The following is a 25,985-nucleotide window of genomic DNA, read 5'->3' as shown; positions in this document are numbered from 1 at the left end:
ACCAGTGGACCACAAAACCTATAAACTTTCCAAAGTTACTGGACATTACTTTTGTAGAGTAAAGCTGTTTTTCACAGTAACAGAAGTCTGAATGAGATGTTTTATAATTTAAAATAAGGAGGACAAAATAGTCAATAAATAAGATCTATCATTACTTCTATCACTGATAAACCACATATCAAAACCTTACCGGTTACGGCCAGAATCGCGAAATCCTTTGGCAAAGGGGTTTCTGTCAATTTTCAGTCGTGTAATCTAAAGAAGAAAAAGTCGTGTTGAAGAAAGCAAAAATTATGAGCAAATATACCTTTACAACCTAAACTACTATGAAGAAAAATGTCCACAGAATGAATAATAACAATAATAATGGTATTTATGTAGCACTAAAGTTTTCAAAGTACTGTACAAATACTATGTCATTTTATCTTCATGAGAACCCTGGGAGGCAGGTGCTATTATTATTTCCATTTTATAGATCAGGAAACTGAGGCAGGCAGAAACTAAGTGATTTGCTCAGAGTCAAGAAGCTAGTAAATGTCTATGGCAAGATTTGAACTAAGAATTCATAATGATAACATGAACCTTTGCTTTACTGTAGAGCTACCCTCTGGTCTTCTAATACTTTAACACTATAAATAACTGACTGGGCAGAAACTTGAGAAATCCATTCAAGTTCATCCCTTGAATCCCTTCAGGAAGAGCCATATACATCACTTAATAAAGGTAAAAATGTGTTCTCCATATAAGCCCTCTTTCAAAACTGATTCTGTAACTCTTCTTGACACCTTATTCTAATTTGTAACAATCATTATTATACTTAAATTTCTCCTTAGATTTATTTTCAGGAGGCAATGTGGAAGAGAGGAAAAAAGTTGCATAGTCAGAGGACCTGGGTTCAAACATCACTTCTGCCACTTACCTACCTACCTGACTTTGTGTGAGTCATTTAACCACTCTGTGCCTCAGTTTCCTCAACTGCCAAAATGAGGGAATTAGATTAGAAGACCTCTAAGATCTCCTCTAGCTCTATATTTTTGAACTGATAGCTTGGGGGTTCTTAAACTGGAGTCTGTGAAGTTTTTTTAAAATATACTTTGATAAATGTATTTTTGGGGAGGGGATTAGGGTTAAGTGACTTGCCCAGGGTCACATAGCTAGTAAATGTCTGATTTAGTTTTAATTTGAACTCAGGTCCTCCTGACTCCATGGCTGGTGTTCTATCCACTCCACCACTCAGCTGCCCCAAATGTATTTCAATGTGATTAATTTTTTTGGGGGGGGTAATCTTTGTAATCCTATGTATTTTATTTTATGCATTTAAATACATTAATCTGAGAAGGAGTCTATAGACTTCACCATACTGCCCAAGAGGTCACAAGAAATGTTAGGAGCTCTTGTTATAATAGCTTATGATCTTTCTTCTCTTCCCTTAGTGAGGAGGAAAAAAAGAGCTGATTATCATCTTATGTATATGACAACTTTATACGCTTCAACGATGTTATTAAATTCTAACTAAGCCTTCTCTTATCCTGGCTGAAAAAAATGCAGATTCCTATAACTTTTCCTTGTGGCTCTTACTGTTCAACCCTCTAATCATCTTTACAGGTCTCCTTTGAACCCTCATCCAAGTTCTAGAGATACATTATAATTTCTATAGGCCAGATCTGGACACAACAGCACTCATGTATTATGGACTATGGATAGAAAGAAGGAGAGGATAACCTGTTAGTTCCTTGGTCCTGAAGTATCATTAACATAACACAGTGTTGTGCTTTCTGTTTCAATTACGACGCTCCTTGGCTCATTCACATATAGTTGTTCTACAATGTTCTGTGAGGCCCCGATTATTTTAGGGCATTCTGGCATATTAACCATCTCTCCCCCATCTTGTACATTGCCTTTTCTCTCCTCAGGAGGACTGTTTTGGATTTGTCCTCAGCAAACTTTGTTCTGTTTTTATGTCTATTCATATCAACAATTGGGTAAGAATCACTTTAAATTTAGATCTCTCTCTTTTTTTTATTTTTAAGGGGGGGGGAGTATACAGTGGAAGTTGTATTGTTTCTTGGGTCAGATAACCTGAGTTAATGATTTCTACTGCATGACATTTGTCAAGTTGATTAACCTTCCCAGACTTCAGTTTCTTCATCTGTTGATGAAGAATTTAGCTCAAGATGGCTTCCAAGGTCCTGTCTAGCTCTAGACTATGCTTCTAAATTGTTGGTTATTGTTTGGCTTCTCGCTGTAGTTCCTTCTTCCACTTCATGAAATAATCATCCTTTGAATCCCATCTTCTGGAAGGATGATGTAAACCAGTGGTGTCCAGCTCAAGTAGAAACAGATCCTTGCAGGTGGCATATTGACTTAGAAAACCACAAATTAATTTGTATTTATTTGTAACTTGTATTATATTGTAACTTGTATTTATTTTTCTTTAAAATTTCCCAATTGCATTTTAATCACTCAATTAGGTACTGTACAGAAATTGAGGGGATGCCCTTCGATTGGGGAATGTCTAAACAAGTTATGGCATACGATTGTGATGGAATACTACTGTGCTATAAGAAATGATTAGCAGGTTGATTTTAGGGAAAACATAAAAAGACTTGCATGGAATAATGAAGAGTGAAATGAGCTGAACCAAGAAGATATTGTATATAGTAAAAGCAATATTGTTCAAAGAACAACTGTGAATGACTAAGCTATTCTGAGTATTGTAATCAAGTCAACTACAAAAACCTATGAAGGAAGATGCTATCCGTCTCCACAAAAAGAATTGATAAATAGAAGCATGCATAATAGGATTTTACATATACACATATTCATATACATACATGTACACATATATATGTATATATCTGTGTCAAATGGTGACTTTCTTTAGTGAGGGGTAAGGAGGGAGGGTGGGAGACAGTTGAGTACTAAAAATGTAACAAGTAAATAAATAAAATTAATTTTTAAAAAGTAGGCACTGTAAATGGCCCTTGAGCCTCGAGTCTGACACCTCTGATGAACTCTCAATAACCAAGGCTAGGAATTACCTGTATGGAAAACAACAACAAGAAAAAGTATCATCTAAATCTCTACAAATTTTCAGTAATCCACCAGTCAGTGACTAAACCTCCATCATGCTAAATGGACATCGCCTAACTTAAACATCACCTGTTAAATTAATGTCTTCCCAGCGTATTATAAGCATTTATTGTAGCAACAGACTCAAAAGTCTTATTAAGGTCATAATATGTTATGCATGTAGTGTTTCCTTTCAATCTGCCAGGACTCTTGCTCCGCTACTAAAGGAATTTTTGTTTCCTTGTAACATGGCCGGAGTCACATTTTTTCTAAATGTTGTAGCACACAGACATACTAGGCGCTTAACAAATGTTATAGGATTTGTTTCTTGTAAGGACATGTGTAAGGTTGTTACATTCTTGTCTTTGTATCTCCAGCACCTAACAGGTGCTTGGCACACAGTAGGTGCATAATAAATACTTGTTGATTGACATGAAGAATTTTCCTCCATTAAGGATCTACTCTGAAGCAGCTTGGTGGCACAGTGGATAGAGCACTTGGAATCAGGAAGACTCATCTTTATGAGTTCAAATCTAGCCTCAGACACTTACTACCTCAGACACTGGGCAACTCATTTAACCCTGTTTGCCTCAGTTTTCTCATCTGTAAAATGAGCTGGAGAAGGAAACAGCAAACCCTCCAGTGTCTTTGCCAAGAAAACCCCAAATGGGGTCATGGAGAGTCAGACACAACTGAAATGACTGAAACAAACTGACAACAAAGATCTACCCAGATGTGTAAGCGTAGGTTTTCAAAGGCTCTGTCAGCATAGTGTGAACCCTGGTAGGTTCCACTTAGCCAAATAAATTCAATCAGTAAGCATTTATTAATTACCTACTCCGTACCAGGCACTGTACTACATGCTGGGAACAGAAAGCAAAGCAAAGCAAACAAACAACAACCAAAAAAAAAGGTTAATCTTCCCAAGCACTCACAGTCTAACGGGGAGAGAGTGCAAAAGACTATGTATAAACAAGGCAGAGTCAGGATAAACCGGAGATAATCTACAGAAGGGAAACACCAGCATTGAGCAAAACAGGGAAAGGTTTCTTTTGGAAGGTGAAATTTTAGCTGAGACCTGAAGGAAATCTGGAAACCACAAGGCAGAGAGTTAAGAAGAGAGAGAATTCTATGCATAGGGCACAGCCAGTGACAATTCAGTCAGGTAATAGAGTGACCGTATTTGAGGAACAGCAAGAAGACCAACGAAGTCTAAGTTGTAAAGTCTTCAACCATGGGCCCAATGATGGAGTTTGAGGGCCAGACAAGCTGAGTTTTAGTTGGGGGTGGGGTGGGAATCATTCCTAAGTTTGACTATAGGGATGTGAAATTTTTGGGCCGTAGAAATTTGCAAAGATGATCCACTTAATAAGTCAAAGATGGATTTGTGATTGATATGTTTTTAGTCCTACTGCTCCTCTTGTATCAGTAGCTCTTTAATTGAGCCTTAGCATTTTTTTGGTAAACTTCTCTTGAGTATATCAATTCTTTATTTAGGCAACTAAGTTTCCACCTTCTCACACTTTTCTGGCACAGAGAGATAAATAGGCAATTTGGTAAATAATTAAAAATCATAAAATTAGTTTAAAATAACCAAATTCTTGATATTTAAAGGTACATTGGATTACAAACTCTTTTTAAAAGTCCCCATTATAAAATCCTTCCATATGATGTATTAAAATATTTAGAACTATATATAGATTTATAATTTCTTAGTATTCTTCTTTGAAACTCTCCCGATAGACCTTTTAATTCTCAAATCCCTTGGAAAACTCTTTGTAGAGTTTAATGGTCCATTTTATATATTTATGTGCATTCTTATTTCACAGGATCATAAGTCTAGAGCTATGGAAGAGACCTTAGAGGACATCTAGACTGACCCTTCTTATTTTAATGATAAGGAAACTGAGACTCAGAGCAGTGAAGTGATTTGTCCAAGGTCACACAGGTGTTAAGTGGCATAGCCAAGATTTGAACCTAGGTTGTCTGACTCCAAATACGCAGTTCTTTCCAGGACCACCACTCTGCCATTAATAAAGAGAGTAAAAAAAAGGCTCCATTTCTAGGCCTGGACATGTGTTTCTATGTGGGAGAGGTTTTGTATCTCTGCCCCAAAGGAAGGCCTGTTGATTCCTAAACCCAAATGACTCTGAGACTTTTGACTCAAAATGACAAAGTTCACTTCTAGTCCTTCTCCTCTAAAAGTAACTAAAACCAAATGATAAAATTTTGGGTCCTTAGATGAGATGTTCACATACGGAAAGTAAAGAAGTAGAGCAATGTATGAGGACCATTCAAACGAACAAAGAAACAAACCAGAAGACAACCAAGAAGACGGTTTTCTGGCCTTAGAGTCCAGAAGACCTAGATTCAAGTCCCACCTTGTACAAAGACTGGCTGAGTTGACACTGTCCAAGTAACTTAATCTCCAAGGCAACTGTCCAAGACCATAAACTGTAAAGCAGGTGTCGACCTGAATTAGTAGAAGGATTTTCCTACATGAATGAAATCATAAAAGGGGCACAGGAAAAGGCCTACACAGAGAATATTACCTTCAATCAGTTGGCTCTTTCTTTTGAAAACTGTGTTTGTGAAACCATTTGGAGATAGAGTTGTCTAGTTCACTTGGCCTATCTAGACATAGCCTGAAAGTGATATATTTTTTAAATGTTTTAAAAGAAAGAGAACTTCTATCTTCATTCCATTCAGCACAACTCATCTGTGAAATTTTATTTTTCTGTTACCTAGATAATAACTAATAATAATATTATATAATATAGAATTATAAGATAGTATATAATATCTAATATATAGTATTTAATAATATCAGTTTTCAACACTCATAAGCAAACTCACCACCCTAAAATGGAGCACGAAGATCTCAGAAAAATTAGCATGATGAATAATCCCCAGAACAACAGAAAGACCCAGGTTGGGTATGAGAAAGCTTTAGGATCTTACCAAGGATGACTTGCAAATAAGATGTGAAGTAATTTTTTTGAAATTATTTTGGAAATTTATGATAATAAAAGGGGATTGCAGGTCATAAGGAGAGAATATAGGGCAACAGATGGATAGTTCAAGTGTAGAATGGTTTTGATTTTGTCTTTCCATTTATTATTTCATTTGGGTGAGGGGGAATTCTTAGTGTGGAAACTCCATCAATGTTGATTAGCAATAATCTGTGATTACATATAATCTTTTATATACATATACATATATATATATGTATGTATAATAGCTTAAAGAATATATAATGCAAGTATATAATCTTTTAAAGAGCTGGGGGACATAGGGTGAGGGTGGCAGGCAGGTATTGGCACAGTGGACAGAGCAACCAGCCCTAGAGCTAGGAGGACCCAAGCTCAAATCCAGCCTCACACACCGACTAGCTGCGTGACCCTGGGCAAGTCACTTAACCCTGATTGACTCAAAAAAAAAAAGAGTTGTCTGGGGGCACACAGTAGTTAAGTGAGTTACCCATGGTTATATAACTAATAAATGTCAGAGTCAGGACTAGAATCCAGGCCTTCATGATTCTAATTCTGCCTTCCTATCTCCTCTCTCTATCACGTTCTATTTCTATATACTAGTCCACTCAAAATATTAAAAGAACAAGAGAAAGGCCTCTAGTTTACTACTGTATAGGGTTTATGTGACAATATAGACAAAGATCTCAGAGGAGGAGATGGCATGATACCAATTAAAGAAATACTGACAGCATCATGGATCTACCAAATTACCTCAATTACCACAAGAAAACTGTGCCTAACGAATACACTTACCAGAGCAACATGGAACTAAGATTATTGTGACAAGCCCTTGCTAGAAAAATCTTGTTTGAGGGAGCACTGAAGAATTATTCCTACCTCAATACCATTATTTTAGGTTTAAGTACTTAGCATAGGGTCTAGATCTGCTACTTCATTGCTCAAGACCCTGCTGGTGTGGAAACTCCCTCTACCAATGCACATCAGTGACTGCTCTGCAATGTAGAATAGTGGAGAGTGTTCTGGGGCACTGGGAGAGATTAAGGAATTTGCCCAGGGTCACCCAGCCAGTGTGTATCACAGGCAAGACTTGAACCCAGGTGTCCTTAGTTCTAAGACTGGATCTCTATCCATCATAGCCCATTGCCTTTCATTTAATACAGACTGTAATAATATTTCATCATAAACTGACAAGGTTAACTTTTTCTTTTCTCCTAGAGTAAAAAATATGGCATAGAAGTCCATGAAAGACAGAGAGGTAATTACCTGCTGATTCTGGTAGGCAGTGACAGTGGTAAAGACAGTTTCAGGAAATGAGAATGCTTTAACCCCTTCCCCTGATGGAATAGGCTTGACAGGAGAAAGATCGTCTCCACAGTCTTTGCGAATGACATGCACCCGTGGTTGGTATTTGTGCATAGAGTGAAGAATAATCTGTAATAAGAAAAGGGAAAAAAAACCCACACAATTGTCAGCGATCTCCCCTCATCATCAATTGGTCATCACTGAAAATTTTTTAAACAACCTATGATGTATCTTGGTTGGAAATAAAATTTCCTACTAATACATAAATAGCACATTCAGGAAACATCCCTACAATTTTAAAAGTCTCTAGATAATGCAAGTTTCTGTATTTATGAGTCCCTGACCTATAGCTGTGTGAATTATGCCAGTTTCATGAAAATATATTCATAACCATGATTCATATACAGGAATTAACATGGAAATGATTCACCCCAACTATTTTATATTTCTACATCAAATGGGGTTCAAACCACCTGAAATAATATGATTAAAATGTGTTTAATCCCACCAATTTAGCTATCACATACCCAATTTTATTCAGACAATAGGCCTGATCCATTAGTAATAATTACATGCCCACTAAGTGATAAATTTCTTTGAAGGTCTCCCTCCTCTTGAGTTATTTATACTTTCAGATTAGACATTACTTCCTACTGTCCCCAATCCACTTCATTAGTGTAGAGAATTTAGCATCATAAATTATCAATGGGCTTGAGAAATCATCACAAGAGCATTCATAAACTTCCTTAAGCATTGCCAATGGATATGCAACATGTGAGTTTACCTTCGTCTTTCCCATGGTGCTGTAGACATTCAAAGGGCTGAGATTCTTTTTAGCTGAATTGAGGTTTTGTTTATTTTCTTTTAGTTTTATTGATGTCTTTTGTTTTTCCACTACAATCATTTCCTCATACCCTTTCTAGTTCCTTGGACCCTCTCTCACAAGAAAGAAAAATAGTTCAGCAAAGTTAACTGAGAAAACAACTTCATCTGACTCAGATGCAACATTCATCTCCTGTACCCTCCTCCTGCTTCCCCTGCCACCTCTACCAAGAGGGAAGTGTATTACATCATATGTACTCTAGGACCTAGATTTGTCATTGCAATTAAGCTGTGTTTGGCTGCTTTTCAATGTTGAACTTAATTTGAAGGAATCTCTTCTGAAATCTGATGGCTGAAATTGGATCTGAAATCATATTCCCAAAGATTCTTTTCTGAGCTGTGAGGCTGAAAACGCCTTCTAAAAATGATTTTATATATGTACATATATAAAATCATATGAAATATAGCTTGGGCAGCAACACCTAAAAATGCTTAAGTTTGCAAGATCTAAGAGTTGGAAAAGACCTAAGGTCCATGGAGGTTGAGTCCTTGCCCAAGCTCACACAGGCACTGAGTAGTAGAGACAGTGGAACCTAGGTGTTCTGGTATGAAAGCTAGCACTGTTTCTACTCTGTACCATGATGAGAACACTAGCAGCAATCATTGAGGAGGACCAGAGTTGAGCCTGCACAAATATGGATAACCCAGACTTTAAGATAATTTCTTTGCTGCTACAAAAGAAAAAAAAAACCTTTTCTCCTTGTTAGACTCGCTCCTGTAAGGTATTCTAACAATGTAAGGTATTCTTACACTGAAGATCTCTCAATGGAAGCAATTACAACCTTAACTGGAATCTGCCATCCCAGATAGATTTTCAATGTTCCCAGGGCCCTCCAGAAATGAGATTCCAAGATTCCCTCATATAGCAATACCTGACCATAGATCTCTGCTTTACAACTGGTTTCTAGAAGTTCTTTGGAAAACTATACAAATAATGGGAAAGGTTTTCCCGCAATGCAGTAGTGCATAACAAAGTCCTCAGAGCATGAATGCTCTTATTTAGAGAAAACTCGTTTTATTTTCTTATTTTATTTTTAGGCAATTGGTGTTAAGTGACTTTCCCAGAGTCACACAGCTAGTAAGTGTCAAGTGTTTGGTTTGAGGCTGGATTTGAACTTAGGTCCTCCTGACCTCAGGGTCGGTGCTCCATCCACTGCGCCACTTAGCTGCTCCATCTCACTTTATTTTTGTAGAAGGACCATGGAATGTTAGAGCAAGAAGGAACTTGAAAAACCATCTAGTCCAGCCCTATCATTTTACACATCAGGAAAATGAGATCCAGGGAGGTGGTTTTTTGCCTAGGATCATATAGGCACTTAGCTATGGAGCCTGGACCAAATACAAGGTCTCAACTTTTAATCCAGAATTCTGTCCTATTACAGCACAATTCTGATGCTTTCCCCATGATAAAAGTTCACATTCGCATAGCACTGTCAGGTTCTCAAAGTACTTTTCTCACATTTAGTTGGTAGATCAACGTAATATACTACCTACCTAACCCATGGGAAACTGAGGCCCAGAGGGGTGAATGGGTGACTTGTCCATGGTCACAAAGGTAGCAAGTATCAAAGTCAGGATTTGGGCAAGTCATCAATCATTTATTAAGTACCTACTATGTGCCAAACACTTTGCTAACCCCAGATCTTTTGATTCCAAATCCAGCACTCCTCCAAGTATACTATGTTGCCTCCTTTCAACAACGTGTATGTTAGATTTACAGTTTTATGTGCAATTATCTTTTTTTTATCGTGTTGTGTTATGTAAATGCTTGCTTTGTTCTGTGGATTGAAAATAAAACAAATTTTAAAAAAGAAAGTAAGGGAAAAAATTAAGCATTTATTAAGTGCCTACTATGTGTCAGGCAATACACTGAGTAGTTTACAAATATTATCTCACTTAGCAATTGTCTAATTAAACTCTAATTTTACAGAAGAGTAAACTGAAATTCCAAGAGGTGACTAACTTGAAGACATGAATCCAAATCTCCTGCCTTACAGTCCAGTGTTCTTTCCACTTAACACTGGGCAAGTCCCTTTACCTCTGTTTGCTTCAGTTTCTAAATCTGTAAAATGAGAATAATAACACCTACCTCCCACGGTTACTCTGGGGATGACATGAAATGACATTTAAAGTGTTTTGCAAAGCTTAAAGTGCTATGTCAATGTTAGCTATTATTATTACTGACATAGTAATTGTCTTTTGTTGTGCCTAACTCTTCATGACCCCTTTGGAGTTTTCTTGGCAAAGATACTGCTATGCCACTTTCTTCTCCAGCTCGTTTTATAGATGAAACGGAGGCAAACAGGGTTAAACGTCTTGCCCATGCTCACATAGCTAGTAAGTGGCTGAGTCTGGATTTGAACTCAGGTCCTTCTGACTCCAGGCCCAGCACTCCATCCACCACCTAGCTGCCCAAGTGTTCTTCATAAGTGCTTATTAACTGAGTGACATACACACCCTTTAAAAATCTGCAAGACTCTAAAGTAAACCTCAATTTATTTATAAAATAACACCATCGCCTTTTAAAGGGACAGCTAACCAATTGGAGGAAGTGGTCAAAACACAATTTTCACTGATTTGACAGAATCCTTAGAACCACTGGCCTGCTAAACAAAGAGGCCTTGATGATAATGGTTCCTTTCATTATCACTGAAACTAGGTCAGTGTATTTGGGCATGTTCACAGGTCTCCTTTTTTTTTTCCTTTGCCTCCACTTGTAGCATGCATGGAAATTCCGCAAGGTCCAATGTACATAAAAAAAGAAATCATTCTTCATTATGCAGGTTAATACATGTTTGTTTTAACTATTTGGCTTATGTTGTCAGTGAGAAGGCAGTGTCACTTACATGAGCACTGATGAGTTTAGGGATCCCTTGGTTTAATGGGAGAATGTCCAAGAGCAAGGACTGTCTTTTGCCTCTTTTTATATCCCTAGATCTTAGCACATAGTAGGAATTTAATAAATGTTTTTTGATTGATTAATAACTTACTGTCCAGCCCATGAGGGAAACATATTTTGCTAGGGCTGGAAATTTTTAAACACCATCCAAATTCCAGGTATGGAAAAAATAAAGAAGTGGGATCAAAAAGGATTAGAAAATGAAAGATTTGTTCTTTGAAGCTCCTTGTGACCAATTCCTTCACTTCACACCTGTGCATGGCTGAAATCAGGGGCCAATAGCCGGCTACATCCAGACCCTACCTGGAATCATTCTTTCCATGGGAAAAATCTTATTCGGGAATTTCATTCTGTATGGCTGAAGTTGGTGTGACTAGATGGGACAAGCCACCATTACTAACAAAATTAAGAATGTACACCCTATCCCCAAAAGCTAAATAAGCTGCAATAATATGAGAAGTAGGGCTGGGATGATTAGCTCTGAGACGGAAAAGGGAAAGGCCAGTTAGAGAAGCATGGCCTACAGTATACAGCCTACACTGTATTGAGAACAGATCAGATATGGGTTATTTTCACTATGATACATAACTTCACTGACGGTTACGATCTAAATAGTCTTGTACCAAGACTAGTTGAGAAATTACAGCTGCGGAATAGTTCAACACTGGGATAGTTTCCCACTTTCTTTTCATTATTTATTAATAAAATTCAGTGACTATGAAGTCCTTGATTCATTGTGTACAGAAAAATTTTCAACCAGCTCAACACAGGAGATTAAAAAGAATAAAAGGGGAAGGTAAATGATGTCAAGCTAGAGAATAATCACCCTCATGTATACATTAAGGTTTTCAAAGTGCTGACTTCAAAACAACCCTCTGAGGTGAGGATTACAAGTATTATTATTTTTACTGCCAAGGAAACTGAGTCTCAGAGAGGTTAAGTGACTTACCCAGGTTCCTACAACATTAGTGAGTGGCAGAGCTAGAATAAAAACACTATACTTTACCTTCTCCCTTAAAGCACCAAAACAGGATTCAAAGGGGCAGCCAGTTGGCACAACAGATGGAGTACCAGGCTTGGAGTAGGGAAGACCTGAGTTCAAATACAGCCTCAGATACACACTAGCTATGTGACCCTGGCAAATCACTTAACCCTGTTTGCCTCAGTTTCTTCACCTGGAAAATGAGCTGGAGAAGATGGCAAACCACTACAGTATCTTTGTCAAACAAACAAATAACAAACAACAATGGGATCACAAAAATCCGACATGACTGGAAAGACTAAATAACATGATTCAAAAAAGAAACTGTCAAAAATTTAATTCAAATTTAAATTTATGTCTTAATTTTGGAAAAATGACACATTCTCTAGAATTTTAAAGGGAAAAAATTTAAGCTGGATATCATAGTAAGACTGTGACAGGGAACACCAAGAAATAAATATGGCTATCTATAAATACAATTGATGTGATAGTGCTGTTGTCTTAGCCAACGAGAGGTAAATTAAATGCCTGGTTGAGTCACCGCTATTCTCTTGTGGGCACAGTTTATTTTATTAAGTGAACTGACAGAATTATTGATTCTTATTTGACAGATTACTATCTTGAAGATACTCTTGGGTCCTTCTGTTTTCTCTTCACCAACTGATAAATCCACAAATTTTTGCTATTCCCCACAGCAACTCTAAAGTCCACAAATCCCTTCAGAGCAACATTCCACATGTTTTGCACAACATTGCACAATTTTAAGAGGAATCTCCCATTGGAAAGGACACTTTTCTGGGGTGTTGGGGTTTTTGACAGAAACAGTTCACTTTTCTTAGTAATGAAGAATGAAATGTTTATAAACATCTGGATTTGACAGTAGGTTTTATATCTTACAGCCTTTCAAAAAAAATTGTAAAGAAATCCAATATGCCACTTCCAGTTCAATATGGCTAAGCTAAAGTGCTGTTGTACTTAATTAAATGCTAGCTACTATTATTTCCAAATTGAAAGCTCTAAAGAAAAAAAAATACTCTGTTAATTTTAAATGGCATAGCTTCATGAAGAATGTTTTGACTGAACCTTAGGATACTGCAAATATTATATGGCTTTTAAGTATTGAGAAGAGAATTCGGATTTTGCAATTCAGTAACTTAAAGTTTCAGATTTTTTTATATCTTTGAAAGACCTGTTCTTAAACTGAAGAACTCATTAAAATTACTTATATTTGAATAAAAGTTAAACTGTGCTGCACTGAACAGAATTTTAATGTATATATTATACCCACATGCTCCTGAAATTTAACATAGTAGCATGACCACTATACCCCCTTTAATATCGCATATTAAATTGTAATAATCTTTTAAAAATGCATTTTACTACAGGCAAATGAGAAATAATTGTTTTAACTTGGTTATATAAATTTAAAGTTTTTTTTAAATAAGGCAAACAATAAAATGCAGTATCTGACGTAAACATTTAGTAATGAAATTCACAGGGACCTTATCTAAGTCACACAGAGCAACCAAAAACCAATCAATAAGTAAAACTATTGAGGACCCAAAGTTTTTATTAGGTTCAACAAGAATGTCTTTTTTAAAGGCCTGCTGCACAAGAATCTGTCTGTGATTTACAAATCATATCCTGTTCCCATCATCCCATATGTAAAACTATCATTCTTTAAAGATTTGTGTTGGTTTAGGGTTGTATAATTTTTCTCTCCAAAATAAGTCATAATTTGCTATCAAAGATGCTCACTTTTTCTCATTCCTTTCTGAAACCAAGCAGTGTTCTTTTAATATGTATTTGTTAGGACAGGATTGAAGGCACCCCAATCCTTTTGCAAACATGTCCTTTTCATCTATCAGAATGTTCCTCACACTATTCCATGTTTGTTCTGAAAGGAGACCAACATATGTATAGCATTACTGTATTTGTTGACAATAATGGTGTGCAAAAAAAAAAGAATTCTTAGTTTAATGTTTTTTGGGGTTTTTTTTGCTAAAATGTCAAGAACAGCTCTGTCACTGAGGGAAACTGGACAGATATTGGCTCACATATGCCATGTTCCAGTAGTTTTAAAGAAGAAAAGAAATATTAATATAACATATTTTGTCACATCAGATAATGTCATAACTAAATAATTTGGAACTTGCAAACAGAACACTCAAACAGCATAAGCCTGAGACAGTTATTGTGAAGTAATGAACTTCAGCTGGGAAAAGAACTCAATGCATAAGGTATGCAATAAATCATTATCTGAGTCTACCCAGCTCCATGCTGTTCATATTCTGAGTGCGTTAATTAGCACCTCATGGTATTGAAGACAAATGTTGTGGTAAAAAAAAAAGAGGTCTAATTGGTTTTTCTTTTTCATCAGGTAAAAACACAAAATTCAGCCTCAACATCTAAAGCTTCTCATAGGATTGTCTGATCATAGATGCCATTTGAAGAAAACAAAATTTAATTTTACGTGACTTGTGGATAGGTGCTTTGTCTAGGAAAATGATAGAAAGACTAGAAAACAGTTCATTTGCCTTCAGTTGAATAAGGCACAACAATGGCTGTGTAGAAAGAAAAGTGATTCCTTGCTTCAGTTAAGCAAGGCAAGGCACTCACATGTCCTTGGTCATCCAGCTCATTATTGGTAAGCTTCAGCTTGTCAAAGCTAATCACTTGCCGCATCCAAGTCTCCCCTGAAGCTGGTGAATCAGGATGGATGTAAACTCGAGGTGGCACAGGTGAGTCAGCATTACCTGCCACCATCCATTTGGAGCTATGATAAACATACCTAGCGGGGAACAGAAGCATATGCCATAGCAACTTGGATCAATGGGAGATCAATAATGGCACCAACTCAGTAAGAATAAAAATTATTTTTCCCCCTTCCCCAACCCATTCGGGTTAAAAACAAAACAAAGCAAAACTTCTTTTTGTACTTCTTGAGACTCTCAGTGACAGCTTTCAGTAGCAATGAGCTTGATATGAATGCTATGTAAAGGATAAATGTCTTGATTCTTAGGGACCAACGTTTTAATTTACATTTCAACCTCAAGCTACTAGATACTGAACATCTTAATATTTGGAAAATGTGACAATGACAGTGATTATATTGTGTTTTGTTTGTTGGTTTGTTTTGTTTTTTGGTCTGGAGATTGGTGCTTGCATTTATAGGCAAATAATCCCCTCAAACTGTGCTGCAGACTTAGCAAAATCTCAAAAAAATTGGAAAAGCTTGTCAGTTTATATAGTACATCTTTCTTCTTGGAATCTCTTTATATTCAAATATTTACAGCAATAGCAGAGGTTGGGGGAAGGGGAAGGGAGGTGGGAATAAGAGAAGTTCAATTACAGTTTTCTTCTCAGTTGGTTGTTATTTGGGTTTTTTAATGCTATAATATTATGTAAGCTAAATATAAATTATTTAGCTTATTTTTAATGCTATAATATTATATAAGCTAAATATAAATTATTCAGTTTATTTTTTAACTTGTACATATTCATGAAATATAAAACTTTATATGTATTCTTTTCTCTGTCTATATTAGGATTCCATACTTTTAAAGACTAATGACAAGATGTTAACCAAATAAATACTTCTATAAAACAATTCCCCCAAATACAGAACACTTTCAAATAATTTTCAAATTGTACTATTCCAAGTATAAATCCTATTATGAAGATGATGCAAAAAGAATTAAAATTGATTGTATAGTTTTGTAGAGAAATATACCAATTCACTTTGGGATCATACCAAAATACAGATGTGGTCATTCGGTGAAATTAACTAACAATATGAAATTAACCTTTATCTTCTTAAAAAACAATCCATTCCTGACCTTGACGGCATCATTTATTGATATTAATCTAAAATCCACTCATTTAAAACCTGGATCTGGGCTTATTAATGAATCTAGAAGAAGGGGGAGAGGGAAAGAAATCAAACTATCTGCAGAGATAGTTTTTTTTAGTTCTTTTTTCTCTCTCAAATGCAACATGAAGGTAATTTCAAGGGACTGTCAAACAATATTATCAGAAATAATATCTATTTGCTTAGGCCATCAATTTATTACTCAAAGAATACAAAACATTTCCATAAGTTCTCAGATGAAATTACATCTTTCAGATAAATCCACACATTTCAGTGTGTTTCTCTTTTGAAATTTCAACATTCTTTATTTCTGTCCTATGATCTCCTTTTTAGAAACAAAATACCTAATGATTATACAGTTATAAGCCTTGCTTTAATTACTTTATTTTGGAAGTCTCCTTCTGAATAAATAGTTCTTCTTGTGTGTTAATTTTGTCTATTCATTTTATCCCAGGGTATAAAATCACCAATGTTCTTTACTTTCTAAATAACCTTCTAAAATTTAGAATATGAGCCTATTATGCATTTTTTAACATCCAGTATTGCTGCAACCAAAAGAAAAAGATGCAAGCTCTGGAGGAATAGAAGAAAAATGAATGGCAAGGATGGTTTAAATTATTAGCAAATGAGGTAAAACCACGATCATGTCATAAAAAACCTGAAAAGCCATACATATTAAACAATTTTGAAAAGCATTTCCCACTAATAGTAGCAAAGTTGCATTTTATAATTCTTTGTCAAACATTATAAATGTAAATACTGAACTATAATATTTTCCTGTGCAGAAAGCAGGAGCTAAAATACTTTACAATGTGAGGGAACACTGCATTTGACATCTTATTTTTTTTATTGGAAACTTTTTTCTTGTTTCACTCCTCTTTTGTTCTTATAAAAAGCTAGAGAATAATTTACATTCAGCAAATTAACCAAAATTAAATTGAGGAAAGCTGGTTTAGAAGAGTAATGGATGGTTTCTTCTAGTTTACCCTAAGTTATTTTATACTGCTTAGGACAAAACTGAGATTCAAATGTGGATTTAAAAAAATTGCAGTTAAAGAACAAACTTTATTGGCTTTTTATGCCTCTCTGATACAATCAGATAGTCACTCTTAGCACTATGTATACTTTTCATCTTCAAAGCTCATTTTAAAATCTATAATAATTTCAATTAAAATTCTCAGAAATACTTATACACAAAATGCAAATAGAACACAGTACAATAAAAATTAAGATCAATAAAACTGTTTGCTATTACTCACTTTATTCATATTCTATACTTCCATTTGTTAATTAAATCTATCTACTCTTCTAATACCATTCAACTATTTAAATAAAGCAATTATCCATCTAGAACAAAAAAAGTTATATGGAACATAAACCTAATCTCATTTAGCAATCCATTAAAAGTAAGATTGTTTGTTCGACCATTCTGGTCCTTCACACAAAATACAAAATGGGGAAGACAAGTAAAGTTAAAAACAATTATCTCCTATACTAGTAAATACTTATTTTAAAATCTCAACATCCAATGGTGACTTTTTGTGGCCTTTCTAATTCTTTCATGAGAAAAAAAAAGAATATATTGTCTATGAAATTTGGAACTAAACTTTATAGAGGATACACAAAATCTCAATTTGTGCTCCAGATGACCTTTTCTAAGCCTTCTTGGTGGTCAGTGGTATTTATAAATGGTAACTACAAAGCCCAAATTTTATAAAAAGTAATTTTTAAAACAGTGCTGTTGGCTGGAAGAAGGGAAAAAAAACCCTAGTTTTGTAGGGCTTTTCAAGTGTCAGAAAATTAATGGTGTTACTTTCTGCTATTTAGTTAAAAATTAAAACAAAAAAATAGCCCACATATAAATAGTATTTTATTATTATCAAACACATAGGTACTTTATCTTGTTGGTAACAAATCACAAAAAATTGCAAGTGTTTTTGGAAATTTGTAGAAATATAATTTTAAAAATCTGTCCCAAATTCAATTTAATGTACCAAAAAGATACTGCATTTGCTTGAGGGTTACTGAAACCTGGGGAAACAATCCTAAGTTAAATTTTTAGGGTCATCAAGATGCAAATATTATTATCTGTATTATTCACACATTTACTCCCAAAATGAAAATGAAAATAGAAAGCTAATTTAAAAGGCAAAATGATCTGTGTAGAGATTTTAAACAGGAAACTAAACAGGCACTAAAAATGTTCCCTATTATATATCTTTCATGGAGTCAGAGGAATGATTGCATCCAGCAAAGTGAAACAAAACAAAGAGCCCTCATCTACATAGGCACTGGGCACCACATGTAGAAAACACTGTCCTAGAAAATTCATGATCGTTCTGTTTCTGGCCCAAGCACAAGGTTTTAGACTCTGAAATGAAAAAAAAAAATTCTTAAACCCCTAAAAACAAAAATCTTCTATCAATTGAATTTCATAGATTCTGTTCCTTCTGAAACTTCAGCCCCTGAGCTCATCTGCATGGTCATTAATAATACCTGTATCTCTTATTGTCCACTGGCACAATGTCCATTGCAATATAATACTGTTGATGTGGGTCTAGACCAGAGATCTTCACTCTCATAGCAGGAAACATCCGCCTACACAAAATAAAGGGGGAAAGAAGTTATTGTTTTTTAAAGGAATGAATGTGGTGATGTTTATTTAATCAAGTCAATTCAATCTAAGTACCTATTATGTTCCAAAAACTGTGGTATACATTGGAAATAAAAAAGACAAAAATCAAACAGTTCTGTCTCTCTTCTATCCCCACATGCTACCAAGAAGGATTTGGGGAACAAGAAAGGAGAATTTTGTGAGCTGAACAAAGTTCTCTTCAGATCTCTATTTTTGATACAAATAAATGCCAAGCAATCAAAAAATGGTACTTATCAAAACTGATTTATAAGATGCAATCTGTTATAACATGTACATATATCAAAGTTTGCTGCAATTTCCCTTTTATTTCAAGGTAAAGAAGTGGACATAGAGATAGCATGCACTAAAGTTAGCAATGGATTTGTTTTGATAAAAGTTTTTGTAGTATGTTTTATACAAATACATAAACAAGAAAGTGTATTTAGTAGAAGACTGGGAATTTAAATACTGGGAAGTGAGGGAAGCAGATTCTAATGTGAAATTTACAAAGGTTATAAAAAGCCACAAGGAGCCAAGGTGCCATGCTCTACCCGAAACAATATGTTCTTTATTGAGACAGGACTTCCTGTCTGCAACGTGCTAAAGGTGAAGAACAAAAGTTACTCGAAGTTTGAAAGGTATAGTAAAACTTCTTTATTGAAAGCAGAAACCAAATACAAGGTATATATACCACCCACTCCACCCTTCCAAAATAATAATAAATCCTCACAACAACAAATAACCAAAATAGTTTAATCTTGTTTAGCAAGGATAACTAGATAATTGGCTAACTACGACATTTAGGAAAACCTTTCATCTATCTCTGCCTCCTTAGGATGCCACTATCCTGTAATATTCAAGCCATATTAACTCATCTTTTAAAGATGTGAGTGCTTTCAAGAGCAAAAGTAAGAAATTATGTAACATATAATTAGTCTTGAGTCAGATAAAGAAAAAAATCAAGATTTTAAATTTTAAAATAAAACATTGTCCTGCTATGACTTATATCCAAGATCTGTTTTTACAGTTAATCTGACTTAGGGTACTCTAAGTTCTTAACTCAACTACTTAATACTAAGTAACTAAATAGTCTTCCCCACTTAAAATATGAATGCAATTAAAGAAGGCATCTATAGAAAAGAAACTCCATTATTTCTAACTAGGCATGAGAGTACTTGACAGGCTAGCTCATTTTTAGTGTTATTTCAGTGCACCTGTAAGATAGAGAAAGTCTTTGACTCGACCCTACACAAGACAAATGTTACTTTGTGCTATTGAAGACTGAATTTGGATCATTAATAAAAAAAAAACCTCTCTGAAAATGTAGAAAGCAGCATATGGATTCAATAAAATATGTTTTTGTAATTTCTAATAAGTTTGGATACTTTTATGCTGCGCAGGTTTTTACCATCTGTACCCACTGGAAGTTTTTTTTGGGGGGGCAGGGGAGAAGGTTCCTTTTAAGAAAAACGTATTATTCATAGACTTTGGGACTGTGCTAAATGAATAGGAAACTTAAAGCTCCAAATGCTTCTATTTTCTCATTGCCTGGGATATGAATCAGTTTATTTTATATAGTTAGAGGGATATACTACAGGTTTTAGGCCCTGCTTACCATTTGTATAAATCTCTACAGTTATTAAAAACTGTCTTTGAAAAAAATTAATTAATTATTTTAAAAAAAGTTTGATGGTATTACTGATTTCACGTAATTTAGAAAACTTCACTGGGGAGGATCCCTCACCCACGTACTAAAAAGAGCAAATTCAAAAGGGAGGGCAATCAATACAGGAACACAGATCAAAGCTCAAGATGATAATTTATTACTGAATTTCAAATTTATTTTCATCTCAATCCAATCTTAGAATAAAACAGATTTGGATGATTCACACTTTTTTTTTTAAATAGAACTGGATGATAGAACCAATGGGTAACCTTAAATATGGATTTGAAAATGCAAAACTCCCAGGACGGGAAGTCGAAATGCCAAAAAGTCCTACAACGTAGAGCTTCCTCACATGTTCTAAGGCTTTGGAAAACTGTATAAAAGGAGAACTCCACATCTAAAGTTGATTTCCATGGTGAATCTGAATGCTAATGGCCTTCTGCATTAGGTCACAGTTATTTTCTTCTGGATTTCAGCGCTGTGTTACTGAGCTTGCTTTTCCAAAAGCTACTCACTGCTCTACTCCACAGCTAATGCAGCTCCAGTTCTTTGCCTCTGTCCCCCTTTCACAGAGGGGCAAAAAGGGGACAAATATGGAACGTTTGTCTGTTCCTCTTCCTGACCGTCTGTTCTAACCAAGGTGCCACAGCAGGGCACCCACATAGGCCGGTGGCCCACCTACTGAAAGCCATTATTTGTACCTTCTCCAACTGATTTACTGAGGAGAGTAAAAGAGAATTGGTCTTTCCGACAGTTTGGCCCTTTACCTGCCGGCCTTGGTGATGATCATCTCTGTGCCGATCTCGTGGAAGCGTTTCCACAGCTCTGCGCCTTGAAGATCCACCCGGGGTGCCTGCGGGGAGGGTAGCGGGGACCCGGCCTGAGGCAGTACCGGGAGAGGGGCAGGCGGAGGAACTGGGGACCCTTTCGGAGAGGCTCCCGGGGACATGGCTGGGGAGGCTCCGGGCTGGAAACCGTCTTCACAGCCGCCTGCAAAAGAGAGAGGGGTTACTGAACACAGTTTATGCAGTCAGGGAGAAAAAGGTGGATAAAAGGAGAGATAGCTGAGCCTGAAGTCAAGACTGTGACCTGAGTGCCCCAAAGAAACCAAAAGCGAAGTGGATATCCTCCCTTGTTTTCTATAACACATTAACCCCCAACCTCACAGCCCTCACTATTTGACAATCTGAGAAGTGCTGCTTGAGACCTCCCTCACTGCTATAGCTTCTCTATCTGTGGAAACTAGGAGAAGGGCTCAGTCCTGGAGCAGGGAAGAGTCGTGGTGCCAGGCCAGAACTCACTTCTCCAACCCCAGGCCTAGTCTCGGGCCCTCACCACCTTCCTAGTCCTGGAGCCGCCCGCATGGGCCTGCACTGGGATCTCCACACTAGGGCTGAAACTAGAAAACGCCCGCCAGGAAGGGAGGGACTAGGGTGCAACAGAGAGAGATACCCGATACTCGAACCCAGCAGTAAACCAAGCAGGCACTGGGATAGGAAAAAAAGTTGCAGCAACGGCCGGCCACCTGGTAAGCCTTACACTCCACCAAGCAAGAGAAAGCCTCGGAAAAGCCACTAAATTCAGTCATCCCAGTCCCAGCCTGATTGCGCCAAGTCCTGCCCTCCTCAAAGTGCTGCCCCAGCCTGGGCCAGAAAGTAGACGGTAACAAACGGGCAGGACCCTGAAATCTCACTGAAGTTTGACAAGGAGCCTGCTGGTCCCACTTGACAAAATCCTTTTCATCAGCCCTGGTTAAGACAGCAAGGAGGATTTCCTGCCTCCCGAGCTATTCCACTAAACATGCTGGCAATACCTGATTTCAAGGATTGCAATGAAATTAAAATAAAATCAAACAAACAAAACAACCTAGTTCCCGACGCTTCGAACCAACCTGTTGTCCCTGGGCATCTTTTCCCGTCCCAAAAGGGCTCCAGAAGAAAAAAGGAAACTGAACCCTCAGTGCGAAGCCAGAGACAAGAAATCAAACGTGAAAACACTATCTCCCTCTTGGCTAAGTTGCTCTGTAGTCAATTTATGTTTTCCAGTGTTAAGGAGGTTGGAGGGTCAATTTTAAAAACCATTAGAAAGGGAATAGCCCACTGTGTCTTTAGGACTGGAGAATGCTTTAAAATGAAAGCAGGAGAATCTCTGCTGGGCCGCGACACTGGCACGAGTTGAAGGGGTCGGGGAACGGGACGATATAAACGAGGGGGTCTAGAAGGCTGCAAAAAGTGTGAGCCAGAAGCCTAAAGGCTAAGGTAATGTTTTCAAATAAAAAAAAATCAGCCAGCGGGTCTTTAAATCAGAGAGTGGAGAGTGAGGAAGTTTGACTAGTAACTTTGAGACACTTACTTGTGCCTTGCCACCCACGGGTGTAAACAGCTGCGCGTGCAGGAGTGCAGACATCTCAGCAGCCGCAGCTGGGGGGGGGGAGCTAGGGACAGAGAAGGCAACGCAGCCCTCCTGCCTACGGTTGATTATCCCAAAGCCCAAATGAAACCTGCTAAGCAGAGGAATATCCCCACAGCAATCCCTAGCCGCCGGAGGCCCAGAGCCTGGGCATTTTGCCCCCCGGGAATTGCCTTGAAGCCAGTGGCAGACCCTACTTAGGTCTGGAACCAGGGGCTGCCTCTTCCTGGAGTCCAGTGCAGCCCCGGGCCGCTGGGGATGGAAGTGAGCAAGGGACGGACTCACCGGCAGGTCCTCGGGAACCGCAGGTCCGCTCCATCTCCGCGCAACTCCGGGCAGACAGGGACCCCGCGCCAGTCCCTGCTCCGGCCCCTGGCGGCGGCGGTACAGAGGCGCCTTCGGCTCCCTCCACCGAGCCTTTTTCGCATCCACCGCCGCTGCCGCTACCGCCTCCTTCCGCGGCGGTCACGGCGTCGTCTCCGCCCAGCTTCCTCCGCTTCTTCTGCAATTGCTGTTGCTGCTGCTTTTCCGCGCCGATCAGCGCTTCCACAGAGAAAGCGTGAGCCTTGAGGCTCAGCATGCTGCAGGGCGAGCTTCTCCTCTTCTCTGCCATCCCCGCCGCCCCAGCACACGCGCGCGGCGCTCCCACCTCTCATATACACACACGCACACTAGCGCGCGCACACTCACACACACGCAGACACACACACACTCGCTCTCCTCTCCTCCCTCCCCAAAAAAAACAACAAAACAAAACAAAAAATACGCGCTGCCGCCCGCAGCTTCAGATCTGCCCTCCTTGCCGCCGGCAAGAACAAATTTGGCGTTTCCTTCCCGATTTTCCTTAAATCCGAGTCATCAGCGGCGCCTCCGCCAACTTGTCTTTGTTTTGTTTTGTTTTTAATTAATCCTTTTGCGTGCTCTCTCCTTTTTCCTATTTTTTTTTCCAGGGATGTGAGTCTTCACTGCCACCCCCCACCTCCTTCTTCTCCTCCAAGCTCTGCCTTGTCTGATGCGCCAGAAAGAACTGACATGGGTAAAAAACCCTCTGCGGACACAAATTAAGTCTTGTAATTGAAATTTGTTGCCTTGATCTGTCAGCACTTCCAGGCAGGAGAGCGGTGGGAAGAACTTGCTCATTAGTGTCAATAAAGCGGCTGGGAAGGGGCGGGGGCGGGGTGGAGCCCTAGAACTCTGTCAATCACCCAGCCCAACCACCAATCCCAGAAGCCCGGCCTGGGGGAAGCCGGGGCCCGTTTCCTTACAAGGCTGTAAAAGTGGAGGGCTTCCATGCGCCGCCGCCTGGCTCAGTCCGACAGCCAGCACGGATGCCCCCTCGATCTCCCCTATCTCCTGCCAGTCTCCACCCTCGCCCTTCCCCTAGGTCCCTACCCCTTCCTCCCCCACCTCTACGCGCACACACATAGGTCAAGCATCTGATCCCTTTCCTACTATCTCAAAAGGGTGCAAGGCCGACTGCTTTGATTAGCCACGAGTTTAAAGGATAGGAAGGCTAGGAGTCCTCCAAGTGAAAAGCACTTCGAAACTTTTCGGCCTCGACGCAGAGCAGTTAGTCACGAGCATACATTAAAGGGGGGTTGAGTGGGTGGGGGGTGGGTGGGTGGAAGGAACCCACTATCACCGAGATTTCTTTTAAATGGATTTTAAAAAAAACGTTTTATGGTGTGTGGGAGCGTGTGGAATCGGAGAACTGTAAATTCCTTTAAGTTTAGGTGATCAGAAGCTTGCATCCCCAATCAGTCTCTGCTCTCATAGATTGAAACCAAACAGATCCCAAATGGCACGCCACTTTATTAAAAGTGTTGCTCCACACCTCTCTTTTTTTTTTTTCAATTATTTTAACATTCAGGTCATGGTTTTTGAGCACGTTTTAAAAATGTTCTTAAGGGCACATATTTGAGAAATTATGCAAAATAAAAATGAATGGATTTTTAAAAGCCCACTACCATTACGTACAATTTAGGGGCCGAGTCACTTCTCTGGTATTCAATAAAATTTCATTTCTCTAACTTTTGAGAGTTCATCTCTTTGTGAGAAGTACTTACGGTGTTCATCTCATTTGAAAACTCCATGTTTTGTGTTTGATGGGAGGAGGAACACAGATCGAGTGGGACGAAACGTGTGTAATGTAATTTTTGTTTTTAACTCAACTTTCTCACTTTTAGTTTTTTTAATGTATTACAAGACTCAATTTTAAATGACCCAATCTTTTGCATGATACAGTTTAAGAAATATTAAGGCAATCTCTCCCTATAGGATGCAGGAGGAAGAAAACCATCTTATTGGAGGAAATAATCCAACTGCGTAGTTTGGAATACCGTCTTCACAAAAATTATTCCGACAATCTGTATAGTCAGATTAAAATAATATATGCACTACAGGGCCATTTTACCATAGCCTGCGGGGGAAAAAAGTAATAGTGCAGTGCACAGTAATGTAAAGGATTAATGTTATCTCACAGCTTAAGATGCCTCGCAAGAGTAGAGGTCCAGTAATCATTCAAAGAGACTAGCCGGCAGTTTTGTGTCTTTATTCAATGATAGTGATTTCGACATCAGATTGAATTCTTATTGGCAAGAATCATTTTAGTAAATGTTTGGGAAGGATTTGAGGGTGTTGTATGGGGTGTATGTGTGTGTTGGTTGCATTTATATATATATATATATATATATATATATATATATATACACACACATACATATATATACATATATATATATACATATGTATATATATATGTGTATATATATATATACATATGTATATATACATATATATGTATATATATATATATATATATATATATGTATATGCAATTGATCTAATGCATAAACGAGGCTTATCCCCCAGTGTGAGGTGAGCTGAACAGAATAGATACGCCTATTAAAGTCAGGGACATAAAACTATCAGCAAGACTTGGACGTGCAGCTTTGGTCTGGACCTGTGACTCCACTGGTGAAGGAAACCAATAATGAGAGTTTTTAGGTGTGGAAATTTCAAAGATGGGTCAGTAATTTAGAGAGTTGTCTCCAAGCACCGAGAGAGTAACTGATTTATCCATGATTTCACATTTACTGGGGTAAGTCTCTAAACTAGGTTTTCTTGATTTCTAGGCTAGCTCCCTATACAGAAACTTCTTGTGTTCTTGCAACAAACTTGTGGAAAGAGAGTTGAAGAGGGATTGAGGAGGCCATATAATGCTGCTTCTCATTCTCCTTTAGCTCTTGAAGGGCTGCTACAGTGCGTGGTTATG

The 25,985-nt window shown here is 37.9% G+C and overlaps 1 protein-coding gene across 1 annotated transcript in view; it reads right to left on the bottom strand.

Moving 5' to 3' along the window:
* Positions 1–23,847, bottom strand: part of TBX18 (T-box transcription factor 18) — a 38,712-nt gene extending 14,865 nt beyond the window's left edge. Inside the window, 6 exon segments of the mRNA XM_020969933.2 lie at positions 191–255; positions 7,329–7,496; positions 14,750–14,921; positions 18,498–18,599; positions 21,070–21,292; positions 22,997–23,847. Of these exon segments, the coding sequence (XP_020825592.1) occupies positions 191–255; positions 7,329–7,496; positions 14,750–14,921; positions 18,498–18,599; positions 21,070–21,292; positions 22,997–23,324 (1,058 nt within the window). The 5' untranslated portion in view covers positions 23,325–23,847.
* Between the last annotated feature and the right edge of the window lie 2,138 nt (positions 23,848–25,985).

The sequence above is a fragment of the Phascolarctos cinereus genome, unplaced genomic scaffold (genome assembly GCF_003287225.1).
Source record: "Phascolarctos cinereus isolate Bilbo 61053 unplaced genomic scaffold, phaCin_HiC Scaffold_5;HRSCAF=322, whole genome shotgun sequence".
In the NCBI taxonomy this organism is placed as follows: domain Eukaryota; kingdom Metazoa; phylum Chordata; class Mammalia; order Diprotodontia; family Phascolarctidae; genus Phascolarctos; species Phascolarctos cinereus.
This window is presented reverse-complemented; position numbering and strand designations above follow the sequence as displayed.